The 15,794-nt window shown below is 42.4% G+C and overlaps 1 protein-coding gene across 4 annotated transcripts in view; it reads right to left on the bottom strand.

The window, feature by feature from the left end:
• txk (TXK tyrosine kinase) overlaps positions 1 to 15,794 on the bottom strand; it is a 43,946-nt gene that overhangs the window by 16,773 nt on the left and 11,379 nt on the right. For all 4 annotated transcript variants that reach the window (XM_030162752.1, XM_030162751.1, XM_030162753.1 and 1 more), the window contains 9 exons: positions 11,785 to 11,833; positions 11,623 to 11,704; positions 11,407 to 11,538; positions 11,254 to 11,318; positions 7,547 to 7,606; positions 7,301 to 7,355; positions 7,099 to 7,178; positions 6,874 to 6,998; positions 6,721 to 6,795 (listed from right to left, as the gene is read on the bottom strand). In XM_030162752.1, the coding sequence (XP_030018612.1) occupies positions 6,721 to 6,795; positions 6,874 to 6,998; positions 7,099 to 7,178; positions 7,301 to 7,355; positions 7,547 to 7,606; positions 11,254 to 11,318; positions 11,407 to 11,538; positions 11,623 to 11,704; positions 11,785 to 11,833 (723 nt within the window). The remainder of the gene's footprint in view (positions 1 to 6,720; positions 6,796 to 6,873; positions 6,999 to 7,098; positions 7,179 to 7,300; positions 7,356 to 7,546; positions 7,607 to 11,253; positions 11,319 to 11,406; positions 11,539 to 11,622; positions 11,705 to 11,784; positions 11,834 to 15,794) is intronic.

Consider the following 15,794-nt stretch of genomic DNA (forward strand, 5'->3'; position numbering starts at 1 on the left):
AACAAGCACTGGTCTGAAAGCAAAATGCCTCTAGAATAAAAGTAGTGAAACTTTACAAATTTGGTTAGGTTAACATTCTTTTCTGTTCTCATAGGACAATTTGTGAATGTGAAATTCAATGAATTAATTAACTGGGTTTTACACCATAGGAATGTTTGTCTCTGAGCAATAAGGGCCACTTCAAATCACTGTCTGCACATTGGAATTCACCAATACTAACACATTCAAGTTTCACAGTCCTTCTGATGTAGGATTTGAACATCCATCCATCCATCCATCCATCCATCCATTTTTCTCCGCTTTATCCGGGGCCAGGTCGCAGGGGGTAACAGTCTAAGCAGGGATGCCCAGACTTCCCTCTCCCCAGACACCTCCTCCAGCTCTTCCGGGGGGACCCCGAGGCGTTCCCAGGCCAGCCGAGAGACATAGTCTCTCCAGCGTGTCCTAGGTCTTCCCCGAGGTCTCCTCCTGGCGGGACATGCCTGGAACACCTCCCCAGGGGGGCGTCCAGGAAGCATTCGAAACAGATGTCCGAGCCACCTCAGCTGGCCCCTCTCGATGTGGAGGAGCAGCGGCTCTACTCCAAGCTCCTCTCTGGTGACTGAGCTCCTCACCCTATCCCTAAGGGTGCGCCCAGCCACCTTACAGAGGAAGCTCAGTTCGACCGCTTGTATCCGGGATCTTGTCCTTTCGGTCATGACCCAAAGCTCATGACCATAGGTGAGGGTAGGAACGTACACTGACCGGTAAACCGAGAGCTTCGCCTCTCGGCTCAGCTCCTTCTTCACCACGACAGACAGGTACAACAACTGCATCACTGCAGACGCTGCACCGATTCATCTGTCAATCTCACGCTCCATCCTTCCCTCACTCATGAACAAGACCCCGAGATACTCTAACTTCTCCACTTGGGGCAAGGGCTCCCCACCTACCCGGAGAGGGCAAACCACCTTTTCCCAGTTGAGAACCATGGCCTCGGATTTGGAGGTGCTGATGCTCATCCTGCTCGCTTCACACTCAGCTGCAAACCGCTCCAGGGCATGCTGGAGGTCCAGGCTCGATGAGGCCAACAGGACAACATCATCCGCAAAAAGCAGAGATGAAATCCTGTGCTCCCCAAACCGGAACCCCTCCGGCCCCTGGCTGCGCCTAGAAATTCTGTCCATAAAAATTATGAACAGAACCGGTGACAAAGGGCAGCCCTGCCGGAGTCCAACATGCACCTGGAACAGGTCTGACTTACTGCCGGCAATGCGAACCAGGCTCCTGCTTTGGTCATACAAGAACCACACTGCCCTTAACAAAGGGCCCTGGACCCCATACTCCCGAAGCACCCCCCACAGGATATCACGAGGGACACGGTCGAACGCCTTCTCCAAATCCACAAAACACATGTGGACTGGTTGGACGGACTCCCATGAACCCTCGAGCACCCTATGGAGGGTATAGAGCTGGTCCAGTGTTCTGCGACCAGGACGAAAACTGCATTGTTCCTCCTGGATCCGAGGTTCGACTATCGGTCAGATCCTCCTCTCCAGTACCCTGGAATAGACTTTACCCGGGAGGCTGAGGAGTGTGATCCCCCTGTAGTTGGCGCACATCCTCCAGTCCCCCTTCTTAAAAAGGGGGACCACCACCCTGGTCTGCCAATCCAGAGGTACGGGCCAGCCTAAGAGCAGTTCAGAAGCCACTATGGAAAGCAAAATAAAACAAGGACCGTGACATCGCTTGATACGTTGTTTGTTTTCAGGTGAGTCCAGGTATGGAAGGTTGTTGGTTGAAAACTATTTCATAATGCTATTTAAAATGGTGTTATAGGTTTTTAATAAGTAGAGTCTCAGACCACCACCTCCGTTCAGGGAAGGATGCATTCAAAAACAGCAAGTTAGCAGACACACAGGCAGACTCCATCAGACTGAAGGCGACGGCAGCCGTTTCTAGCGCTAAACCACCTCCATCAAACCTCACCACTGAAGAAAGAAGAACCTTAGCTTCTTTTAAAAGGGAACTAGACAACATTTTAACTTAATTAAACAGTTTTAAAGTAATTATATGATGGTTAAATTGCTTGTTAGGGGGAGAATGGAAGCCCTCCACCCAACCACTAGCACCTCTAGGGCCGAATATGCCATTTGCAACTTCTCAGTACCGTCCCTGGAGCCTAGATCTCGACTTGGTGGTCCAAGATCACATCTCTTGCGAGAAACGTAACGGTTTGTGGTACTACCACACAAACACACCTCCAGCCAGGTACTGCTGGCTAACTGTAAACACAAGCCAGCCATGCTTTCATATCACAGGCATTTATAATGGCAGAGCTGGCAGAGATAAATTCACTATACTCAATGTATTTCAGTGGATTTGTGGTCTTGATGATGCTAGTGGTTGTAACAGTGTCTACTCGTTTATGAACTTATTTTATGAATGATGCCTGGATGCTTGTTGGCTAGTGGAGATGCGAGTATACTGACAAGTAATCCTGGTTGTTTGTGTCACATAGGTGTATGTTTGATCAGTCTAGTAGATCGTCCTTTGTTTGCCTCAGGAGTATGTTTTTATTACTAGACACAGAATTTTGTCAGCTGAAACTAGTTTTTTTGAGATGTATGTAGCACATTATATGACCCATGTCTAATTGGTTTAGTCTGAATAGTGACTGGCATAATAATTAGCCTTGATGTTCGATCTTAGCTGGTATTGTATGATACTTGTCTCTTCAACAGTAAATGTTAGCCCTGATATGAAAGTGCGCTAATTGCTAACGGGGCTGGGACACGGTGACAGGTGGGAGCTGTTGATGTTTGTTAGCTCTTCAGCTCTTCAGCTGTGTGGCTAAAATAGATAGACAGATTGTTTTATTAATCTCCAAATGGGGAAATTCAAATGCCATGAACACATAACACTCATCACACAGTACAAAAAACACAACATCATTATGGACTCTGCTACAGACCCTTGTAACATCAGTGCAACAGCCCAATAGCAATTTCAAATAAAGTTCTCATCATAAAAGCACACAAAAGCAGGAACAAAAGAGTTCCTAAAACGTCCAGTAGAACACGGGGACATCACCATGAACTAACTACAGTTAGCCGTGTGATGCTAGGGGCTGCAGACCAAGCCTCAGGCCACTGGTTGGCTCATAAGCTGTGTGGCTAACATTAGCAACACAGTGCTAGTGGCTGCAGACGGAGCCTCACGTTCCTGTCCATACGTTCCCTCTGGCCACCCAGCAGAGACCGGCGATCTGAGGCTCTATCTGTAGCTGCTGGTACCAAGCTACTAACATTAATCGCAAAGCTAAAGAGCAGCTCCAGTTCCGCGACCTCCTCCATGAAGTGAAAACAAATGTCCAAAACTTCAATGTCCGGTTAAAGGTGGGGTATGAGATCTTAGAAAAACAGTTTGAGCAAGCTACATTTTGAAAATACTCAATTCAACAGTCCAAACCCCTTTCTTCAGACATCCCTCCGAAGCCACGCCTCCAGAGTACTGGCACGCGCAATGCTTGCTCCCCAGGGTTCACAAGCGCTGCACAGCAACAATTCGCTGGCTGAGGCCCTGGCTTGGGCTCTGACGCCGTCTACGGCCTGGCCCGGTCTCGGCTCCAGCTCCGTCTCCGACACCAGCTGAGGCTCTGACTATGGCCCAAGCTCCGGCTTCGACCCCATCTGAGGCTTCGTCCCCGGCTTTGATCCTGTACGACCCCACCTCGGGCTCCGACACTGACTACGGCCTCAGCTGAGGCTCTGGCTCGCGTATCCATGCATACCTCATTCAGTCTCCTCTAACACCCCCGCTCTTACATAACAGCCCCAGTTCATACCTGTCTGACTAACGTTACATTTCCTTGTAATTTATGTTAGTGACAAAACAGTTTGCCAGTGAACTTTCCATCCTAATATAACTAATATAGCCAGATTCTGGCTTCACTTCCTGTACAAGCACTTCCAGCCTCTGGGAATGCGCGATTCTTGCTCAAAGAGAGGTAAGTGCAGAGGGGGGAAGGGGGGAGGGGCGAATGGCAGTTGAGTTTGATAGATATATCACCATTCAATCATTTCGAGTGGGTGCTCAAAATGGTTGGATGGTGTTTTTGCAGTCCTGTCCGTTCCACAGGTGACAATTTTTTTTCATTTTTGTGTTAGAGCATTTAATTAATTAGTTGAAGAGGGTGTGAAGGGGATTTTAGGGAATATAGTAAAAAATGTTCCAGGAAAACATCTCAGACCTTCCCTTTAAAGTTTCCTATTCCGCTCCACTCTAGTAGCATATTTGATCACTTTTTTTTTTTTTTTTGCCTTCTCGTCACCGGCTTTATTGGAAACAGATGCACATGGTTGGAGGGGAGGGTTAATGGTGGGTTTTATGACAGTAAATATGAACCCCAAAACTGTAGTTGGAGCTCCAGCAAGAAAAATGCAACAAAAACTGTGAAGAAGAACCAAAATAGTAAAATACTGTCTAGTTCCTAGTCTAGGAATCAGAATATTACCATCTGGCCGGCTGAAAAAGGGAGATGTATTGTGGTCCTTAACACAACAACAAAGTGACCAGCCTAGTCAGTGATACCACCACCTATGAGACACTGAGAAGAGACTCCACAAGTGGCTACAAAAAGAAAGTTGTCGAGGGCCTGCAAAAGCTGGAGAAAGAAAAAGCCATTGATAGACCACTCTACCACAAACTCTACCCTGGTGAATCCATCACCTGTGTTATTGGACTACCCAAGATACACAAGGAAGAAGCCCCCCTCAGACCCATTGTGAGCAGCATAAACTCAGTCGCCTATAACGTTGCAAAACACCTGGTGATCATCTTGGCCCCTTTGGTTGCAAACACACCACACCATGTCCAAAACTCACTGGATTTCATCCACAGGATCAAGGAAATAACTATGGAACCAGATGAAACCATGGTTTTGTATGAAGTCACCTCACTTTTCACCTGCATTCCCACCAAGGAAGCAGTTCAGGCAGTGAAAAGATGACTTCCACAGGACCACACACTCAATAACAGAACCAAACTTAACCCAGAACAAATATCCTCGATGCTTGAGCTCTGCCTGAGTTCTATATACTTCCGGTGTAATGGAGACTTCTGCAAACAGAAGCACTCCCCAGTGTCCCCCATAGTAGCCAACATATACATGGAAGAAATGGAATGCAGGGCTCTGAGTACTTACAAAGGATCAGCCACTCACTGATTTAGATACGTGGACAACCCCCAGTTTCAAGATAAGGAAAGGAGACCTGGACACCTTGATCACACACATCAACTCAGTGGACCAGAATATCAAGTTCACATGGTAAGATGTCCAAAAAAACAGTCTATCCTTTCTGGACTGCAACATCCACATCAACGATGATAGAGGATTAACCATAGACATTTACAGACAACCAACCCACACAGACCAATATCTTCTTTTGGATTCTCATCATCTACTGAAACACAAAGTGGGAGTCATCAGAACCCTCAACCACAGAGCTAAAGAAATTTCTACAGAGGCTGAAGGGAAGAAGAAGGAAGAACAACAGGTTAAGGAAGCACTGAAGACATGGCGACCCTAACTGGGCCTTCCTTAAAGCCAAACCTAGGAACCACAAACCCACCAATAACATTGGGGAAAAGCCAGAAGAAGTAAAAGGCATTGTCTTTCCATATACAGTGGGAGTTTCTGAAAAACTACGAAGGACTTTGAACCAGCACAATATCCCAGTATATTTCAAATCCACCAACACCCTGAGACAGGCTCTGGTGTATCCCAAGGACAAACTACCTAAGGAGAACCAAAGCAATGTGGTCTATGCCGTTCAGCGCAGTGAGGAATGTACAGACTTATACATAGGAGAAACCAAACAACACCTCCATAAATGTATGGCTCAAGGCAGGAGAGCCGCCACCTCAGGCCAAGACTCTGCAGTCCATCTTCACTTGGAAGAAAAAGGACACTCTTTCGAGGACAGCAATGTCCAAATATTGGCCAGAGAAGACAAATGATTTGAGAGAGGAGTCAAAGAAGCCATTTTTGGGAAAGTGAAAAATCATTCCCTGAACAGAGATTGTCGTCTGAGACACAACTTATCAAAAACCTATAACACCATTTTAAATAACATTCCCAAACAGTTTTCAACCAACAACCTTCCACGCCTGGACTCACCTGAAACCAAACCCCCCCGAAGGGTTTGGACAATGACTCACCCATCTGGTCAACAACCCTGAAACTCAAACTCAATACCCAAGGTCAAAGGTCTTGGCACCAAATGTAAGCCCATATGTGACTTCCTATGTATTGTCAGTAGTAATTATATCAATATCTTCAACTGTTTTCAAGTTATAGTACTTTGAAATTTCTCCCATTATAAACCAATGGGGATTTTTCTAAGTTAAAAAAAATCATAAAAAATTTGAAAATCAATATTTCCCAATTCTTTGAACAATGTTGGTAGATCTTGCCCCAAAGACATTCTACAAGAAATATCAAATCGTTCTGACTATCGGTTTCGAGGAAGAAGATTGTTGAAAATGGTTTACATTGACAGATGACAGACGGACGCCAATGGGCACTTTATTGTCCAATGGGCACTTTATTGTCCCCATTGGACCTTTCTAAAAAGGTCCAATGGGGACAATAAAGTGATGCACCTCATGCCACATGTGAACTTTACATAACTGGAAACAAAAAGCAACTTCAAATATTACTGTGCATTTCTGAATTACCTGAGCTGAATCCTGCTGTCGCTGGGACACACCTTCCCATCGGCCCCACTGCATATCGCAATCTGGTCACTAGACCTGCACACAAACACCACACATGTAATATGATGCAAGCAATATTGTGTTAGTGGAAGTTTTAAAACTGTGTGTTTCTACCTGCTGCATTGTGCTCATGGTAGTGTATGACCTCAGGTATGGAGGTAAAGGTATGTTTTTCGGCCAAGAAAAATTCCCCATTGTCATTTATCTTGATCTGGTAATGCTTAATGTCTCCATTAGCTCTGCACATAGGAGAGAACACAGAGGGAAAGGAGGGAAGTTAAATAAAGTGGTGTGATCTTTCTTGGGGTTTTTTTGGCACAGTTTCACATTTTAACTGACCCTAATGCTTTTGTGAAGACAGAAACAGTGTAGACTCCCTTTTGACTGGACTCTCGCACCACAAAACCACCTTCTTTGCCCTAAAAAACAAGCAAAATGACTCTCATGGACCCAAAATGTCCAGGGAATTCTCACCAGGAAAAGTCCTAACTAGAGCTGAAAATCTCTAAACAGACAGATACAGATCCAGACAGATGGTTACCTCTTGTCTCAGCAGCTGTTCAGCTTCTGTCCTAGTGATATTTTTGCAGTACCACCTCCAGACGGGAAACAGAACAAGCAAATATACCAAGTTAACCATTTCATCATTACCAGTGGACTGAAAATAATGTAAATACAAATAATGTAAATACATATAGCTGTAAAATCACAGCCATAAACACAGTATACATCAATTACAATAGAAGGGATATGAAGAAAAACATCAACAGTGGCAAGTAATACTCACGAGTTTGCTTCAATCTTGTTTTTCTCTGTCACATAGTTACTGGGGATGAAGCCTTTATTTCTGACAGAAACAGAACAGAAACAGAAAAGTAATAAAAATCTGTCAGGTCTGACTGTAAGCCCTACAGTGACATTCATCTGATTGTCATTAGTCACTGCAATGTTTTCCATATTTCAGTTATATTTTATTTAATTTCTGTTATGCATCTCAGTACTTCTTCCAACACTGTAACTAACATGCTGTTGAGATCTGCACAGGTTAAACTTTTAGACTTTTACTTAAAAATGTAACCCTTAACGTCAACTGTCACAAATTAGCATCAAACTGGATTCAGCTAGGATAGTATATACAATTCCACCAATAGCGGTTCGGGCATATTCGATATGTTACCAACAACATTTGGCAAACACTTATTGACCATTGACCAGATTTGCATCATGTTCAAATTTCTATTGTTTTTATGTGCTATAGTGAAATGAATAATCTCCACTTAATTTAGCATCTGCTTGAAATATTTGTAACATTGTACCATGTTTGTGAAGTTGCAAAGTATTCATCAAAATTCAGACATTTAATTAAACTATTAATTAAAATATACTTGTATATAAATTCATGCATTTACATTTACGCATTTGGCAGATGCTTTTTTCCAAAGCGACTTACAGGGGGAGGATTAACCTCTCTCTCTCTCTCTCTCTCTCTCTCTCTCTCTCTCTCTCTCTCTCTCTCTCTCTCTCTCTCTCTCTCTCTCTCTCTCTCTCTCTCTCTCTCTCTCCTCTCTCTCTCTCTCTCTATCTATCTATCTATCTATCTATCTATCTATATATCTATATATGTATATACAGTACAGGCCAAAAGTTTGGACACACCTTCTCATTCTTCGCATTTTCTTTATTTTCATGACCATTTTCATTGTAGAGCCTCACTGAAGGCATCAAAACTATGAATGAACACATGTGGAATTATGTACTTACCAAAAAAGTGTGAAATAACTGACAACATGTCTTATATTCTAGTTTCTTCAAAGTAGCCACCCTTAGCTCTGATGACTGCTTTGCACACTCTTGGCATTCTCTTGATGAGCTTCCAGAGGTAGTCACCTGAAATGGTTTCCACTTCACAGGTGTGCCTCATCAGGGTTACTTCGTGGAATTTCTTGCCTTATTGATGGGGTTGGGACCATCAGTTGTGTTGTGCAGAAGTCAGGTTGATGCACAGCTGACAGCCCTACTGGACAACTGTTAGAATACATATTATGGCGAGAACCAATCAGCTAAGTAAAGAGAAACGAGTGGCCATCATTACTTTAAGAAATGAAGGTCAGTCAGTCCGGAAAATTGCAAAAACTTTGAATGTGTCCCCAAGTGCAGTCGCAAAAACCATCAAGCGCTCCAACAAAACTGGCTCACATGAGGACCGCCCCAGGAAAGGAAGACCAAGAGTCACCTCTGATGCTGAAGATAAGTTCATCCGAGTCACCAGCCTCAGAAATCGCAAATTAACAGCAGCTCAGATTAAAGACCAGATGAATGCCACACAGAGCTCTAGCAGCAGACACATCTCTACAACAACTGTTAAGAGGAGACTGCGCCAATCAGGTCTTCATGGTCAAACAGCTGCTAGGAAACCACTGCTAAGGAGAGGCAACAAACACAAGAGATTTATTTGGGCCAAGAAACACAAGGAATGGACCTTAGACCAGTGGAAATCTGTGCTTTGGTCTGATGAGTCCAAATTTGAGATCTTTGGATCCAACCGCCGTGTCTTTGTGCGACGCAGAAAAGGTGAACGGATGGATGCTACATGCCTGGTTCCCACCGTGAAGCATGGAGGAGGAGGTGTGATGGTGTGGGGGTGCTTTGTTGGTGACACTGTTGGGGATTTATTCAAGATTAAAGGCAACCTGAAGCAGCATGGCTACCACAGCATCCTGAAGTGACATGCCATTCCATCCGGTTTGCGTTTAGTTGGACCATCATTTATGTTTCAACAGGACAATGACCCCAAACACACCTCCAGGCTGTGTAAGGGATATCTGACCAAGAAGGAGAGTGATGGAGTGCTGCGCCAGATGACCTGGCCTCCACAGTCACCAGACTTGAACCCAACCGAGATGGTTTGGTTGAGCTGGACCGCAGAGTGAAGGCAAAAGGACCAACAAGTGCTAAGCATCTCTGGGAACTTCTTCAAGACTGTTGGGAAACCATTTCAGGTGACTACCTCTGGAAGCTCATCAAGAGAATGCCAAGAGTGTGCAAAGCAGTCATCAGAGCTAAGGGTGGCTACTTTGAAGAGACTAGAATATAAGAGATGTTTTCAGTTATTTCACACTTTTTTGTTAAGTACATAATTCCACATGTGTTCATTCATAGTTTTGATGCCTTCAGTGAGGCTCTACAATGAAAATAGTCATGAAAATAAAGAAAATGCGAAGAATGAGAAGGTGTGTCCAAACTTTTGGCCTGTACTGTATATATATATATATATATATATATTTGTAAAGCACTTCAAAACGACCACAGTGGACCAAAGTGCTGTACAGAAGAATAAATAGAAACCAAAATAAAAGAATAAAATACAAGAATAGATTAAAAACATAAAACAGCTGTACAATTAAAAACAGTGCTATACGGAAGAATAAAAAAGCAAAATAAAAGAATAAAATACAATAACAGATTAAAAAGACATAAAACACCCATACAATTAAAAACAATAAAAATAAAAACAATGAACCAATACCAAATAAAACAATAGAATAAAAATAATAATACATTCAAACATGGAATGTGTTGCTAGGACATGAGGTGCTCTCTGAAGAGCTGGGTCTTCAAGGGCTTCTTGAACATAGGCAGGGATACCCCTGTTCTGGTCGTGCTCAGTAGGTAATTCCACCAACGTAGAACAACCCATGAAAAGAGCTTGGTTTGTCTTGTGCAAGATTTTGGGACAGCCAGACGACATTCCCAAGATGAGCAGAGTGGTTGTGGGGCAACATAAGCCTTTATCAGCACACTTAAGTAGGTAGGAGCAGACCCATGGAGAACTTTGAAGGATAGCATTAATGATTTGAATTTGATGCAGGCAGCTATGGGTAGCCAGTGTAGCTCAATGAACAAAGAGGTGACATGTGCCCTTTTAGGCTGATTAGAGACCAGATGCGCCACTGCATTCTGGACCATCTGTAGTGGTTTCACAGCACAGGCTGGGAGACCTGTTAGAAGGGCATTGCAGTAGTCAAGGTAGGAGATAGCCATGGTCTGTACCAGGAGCTGGGTGGCCTATTGGGTTAGGTATGGCATGATCTTTTTTATACTGAATAGTGTTAGGCAAAATGATCGGGTGACAGAGGCAACATGATCTGTAAAGGTCAACTGATCATCAATTATGACTCTCAAGTTTCTTGCTACTTTGGTAGGAGCAAGAGATAAGGAGTTAATTTTGATGAAAATGTCATGCTGTATGGTTGACTTAGCTGGGAAGACCAGCAGCTCAGTTTTGGAGAGGTCTAGCTGGAGATGATGGGCTTTCATCCATGCAGATATGTCAGAGACAATCTCAGATTCATGCTGAGGGTTAATACCTTTTATGCCTCAATACCTTAATTTTCAATATGAAGAAACGCCACAGGGAAAGCTAATGTGTAAATATGTGATATCTCAATAGCTTACAACATTTACATCTTCAGTAGATAGACGAACATGACCTACCCGTGTTTGTCCTGTGCTCTCCACCACAGCTGGTCCTGTTTGTGCAGGATGATATACTCCTCCCCCTATGAGCAACACAGTAACATATGTCACTGAACAGCTACTGTTTTCTGTGGTTTATCTCTATATCTGAGTCGGTGGCTGAGTCTAGACCTGTTTAAGAGTGAGGTCTGTGTCCTCTTTGGCGATAAAGTCATACATGGCAACGACATTCACTGACCCTGGGCCCTCGCTATCGTCCCCTTCTGGAGGGGGGAGAGGGAGCTTCTTCCTTGACCTGTCCACCTGAAGATAGATGAAAAGAGAGAAAGAAATAATAACACCCCATTTCATCCATCTTCACATGCTGTATTTTATGCATACTCTTACCCTGCGGGCGTTTCCTGGGTATCGTCTGTTTGGAAAACAAAGGGAGGTTCTTCCCTCCAGTTCCACGCGTGTGCTGATCTCCCTGAAATCAATCAGTCAATAAATCAAGTTCTGTCACATTTACGTGCAATGTAGATTGTGTCGCAGGTTTTTAGATTGTACCTCGTCTGAACTGCACAGCAGCAGCAGAACACTGAGTGGATGGAGTGATCTGAAACAGAGAACGGTGTTTTACATGAACTGACAATTAGAAGTCTGACACACTACAGAAATGGAGTGTCTAAATACAAGACAAAAACACTAAATCTGAGGAAAAAGGTATTTAAAACAGGTGAAATATCTGTCCAGATAATTTCACTTGACAAGATTTCTTGAATTAAGATTGTTAAACCTAGAAATAAGCATGTCTACAGATGTCTATGCTCAAAACGACCTTTCTGGTGTCATTAATCACAAATAGGGTTGAAAATGGGCCTGAGGAGTTTAATCAATGAAGAATTCAGACCCAAGCATACCATTTATAGTTTATGTAGACTACAGGGAAATTTTTAAAATGCATAATTCCTTTTTTTTTTTTTTTTTTTAAGCAAAATATCACTCCTTTAAAACAGCGTAAATCATCTAACAATTCTAAATCAAAGTTGTTGTTTTTTTTTTTTATCTTGGTAAGAACCAAATAATTTGCAGTACTGTTTGGACAGATTACACTAAGTTCACACTAAACAATAAACTGAAATGTGAAGTGCATTTAATGTAGTGTGGTTCCTGTGACCAGTGAACACAAAGACAGTTCACGACATTGTCATTTCCTTTCTCATTGTCATGTTTATGCATGAGTATATTTACATGCACACTTCTATTCCACTATTACTTCAACTTCTTTGGTAAATCTGTCATTAGGTACCCCACTTCAATGATGAGTCTATGATTCTGGGCATAGCAACATGATTGTAAGGCTGTTGTATTTCAAAATTATAATTATCTCCCAAAATATTGGTTCTATCAACTTGTAGCCTATTCCTTGACTCAAAATACATAAGTATGCCAAACTGCAGCAGTCAGCTCATTCCAGATTTTGTGTGATGCCCAAAACCACTTCCCTTTTATAATATAGATGGTATGTACAGCTGCATGTGAATGAAAATGTTTTTCACCTATCTTGGCCCTTTAAGAGACTAGCACAGATGTGGTTCTATTCATTCCAAGCAGAGAAATGAATGTGATCAAACATCATGACAGATTCATTCACTCCACAGTTACCCAAGAACAGATTGGACTCAGCTCTCACAAGCCACATAGAATTTTCAGACACAATTATCAGGGGAGAAATGATTGTTTCAGGACTCTCTGCAGCAAATGCACAAGCTCTTGTCTAAAGGGGGTAAAGAATAGTAAGAAAATAAATCAGATAATTATAAAACATGATAGAAATTTATTATTATTTTACTGAGCCCTTATTAATGTACTGTAATCCATCTGCACAGCATTTTCAACCCCTCTGAACACTTCAGGAAGTGTAGTGTTTCACAGTGTTAGTGTAGTATACAGTGCATGACCTTTGATGAGCTTTGTTTAAACTAGTCAAACTACTGTCACATGTTCCATGGCCAATATGTAATTGGCAGTATTATTTATTATTGCACTGTCTGTCTGGCCCAATTATCTTTGAACACTTGCAGACTAATGGGATTATGTTAATTCCAATAATGGGTAATATGGCTTTACCTTATCAATGGACAAATTACATTAACATATTCCCAAGCACTCAACTGGCAACTGTTACAAATTGGGAACAGATAAATTGTCCACCGCTATATATTTGTCAGCCAATACTGTGACAGGGTCTAATTTAATCAAATGACCAACTTTGTTATCTTAAAATCTTATCTTGTTATCTTGGGGGTGCATGTGAGTGACGACCTGACATGACACACTAACACGGCTGTAGTGGTCGGGAAAGCTCAGCAGAGACTGCACTTTCTCAGGCTGCTGAGGAAGTGTCAGGTGGAGCCAAAGCTGCTGCGGACTTTCTATCGCACCACGATAGAGAGTGTTGTGGCGTACTGTGTTACAGTGTGGTACGCCAGCTGCACAGCCAAGGACAGGAAAGCCCTGCAGGGGGTCATAAAGACAGCCGAGAAAATCATTGGCGGCCCCCTGCCTTCCTTGGAAGACATTGGAACGATTAGAGGGCTAAACAGAGCAAGGAGGATTGTGAGGGATCTGTCACATCCAGGGAACAGACATTTCAATCTCCTGCCCTCTGGAAGGAGATACAGATCCCTACGGAGCCGGACAAACAGACTGAAGAACACCTTTTATCCATGGGCTGTCCGGCTCCTAAATGCATAATCTCCCCTCCTCCTGGGCATGTGCAATAACAATAGCAGTTTTAATTGTGTAATAATAGTTTTTATATATTTATTCTTCTTATTCTTCTTTTAACTGTATTTATTGTCTTTTATGCCTTTGAAATTCTTATATGTTTACACTTTATTTTTGCACTGTGGGTGGGAAGTACCACTCCAATTTCATTGTTTGCTTTTTGCACAATGACAATAAAGGCTATTCTATTCTATTAATCTATTAAAAACATGGTGTTGACACTGTAACTGTTGGTAACTGTTTCAGGGATCTTACCACATCTGAGTGCATATCAAGAAAACAAAATGTTTTTAGCTGTATGTTATGCGTCAACTGGTGTCAAATACGAAGAATTATTTCTTCGTATTTTACAGATGATTTTACACATAATGAAGGCTAGATGTAAGAACTACTAAAATCAACTTTTTTTATCAACAGTACAAAAATGAACAACCTTTGATGTAAATCTGTACTTTCATTTCTTTCTTCTCTACAGTTTTTAAACCCTTCACGTCTCATCAATTTTTTCTCTGTCTCTTTAATGGTCTCTGTCTCTGTGGTTTCTGAGTAGGAGGTCTTTGTCAGGAACAGTAGTTTCCTTTTCTACAGAACTGCCATACTCTCTCTCTCTCTCTGTGTTCATTTGGACATCTCAACACACACTGTGGGTTTGTTTCACAGCATGTGCTTTGTACATGTGTATGGTAGCAGCCAATCTTCCTGTTGTGTTTCAGTGTGTGTGTGTGTGTGTGTGTGTGCGTGCGTGTGTGTGCATGTGTGTGTGTGTGGTGTGTGTGTGTGTGTGTGTGTGTGTGTGAGTGAGTGAGAGAGAGTTTCTGGACACAAAACATACACACATCACACTATTAAAATAAAAGCAGCTTCTGCCTGAGTGAAGACTTTGGGTCCCATTATGCATAGTGTGCACTATGCCTGGAGCAGATGTTCAGTCATGCCATGAGAAGTAATAATCTTCTCTAGTGGTTTGTGGTGAACCGACATCCCATTAACTTACTTTCTCAGATGGTTTTATAAGACATGTATCAAGTTCCTTTTTCACAGTGTAAATCACAAGTTAAGTACATTTAAGGTTTTGGATAAATTAAAGGTTCAACATGTGTGATTTGCAAATGCCTGCTCATAAGAAGTTTGTGTTGGAGTGCTTGATTTTGAACACTAACAACAACTAGTGTTAGAAAAGAGGAAGTGAAGAATTCAGGAGTGAGTATGAGGATTTTCATAGAAAAAATGAGCCAAATACTCTATATAGAAATCACTGTACAGGCTGTTACCATGGATGTAGATAACTGAGACAGCCTTTAGCTTAAAGATGGAGTCAACTAATGTCACAAAACTCCCAGCACACACAAACTGCACATATTGAAGATACTACTTAGCCCCTGTCCCGAGTCAAACTCCATCCACAGCATGATTCTGCAAACTACTACAAAGTGAAAAAGAGGCTGAGACTGTGATCAGTGTCTGAATGTCCTGGTATGGATGTGAGATAAGAGTAGATCAGGGACATTGATGTGACAGGGAAGTACAAGATGCTTATTCAGAACCATATGCGGCTCTGAAAGGGTTACTTTGAGTTGTTGTATTGGTTTGAGGAAACCCCATTTATACTGAAAATAAATGCCGTTTACGTTACACATATTTAGAATGTTTTGCTGCTTTTTCTCACTGTCATATAGTCCTTCTCTATGGAGAACTGAAGCCTCTTGACTATAGAATAACAAAAAGATCCGTTCTGTTGACTGTGTTGACTTGTCACTGTGGTTTGTCAATGTAATATTTCAGATTCA

The sequence above is a fragment of the Sphaeramia orbicularis genome, chromosome 18 (genome assembly GCF_902148855.1).
Source record: "Sphaeramia orbicularis chromosome 18, fSphaOr1.1, whole genome shotgun sequence".
In the NCBI taxonomy this organism is placed as follows: Eukaryota; Metazoa; Chordata; class Actinopteri; order Kurtiformes; family Apogonidae; genus Sphaeramia; species Sphaeramia orbicularis.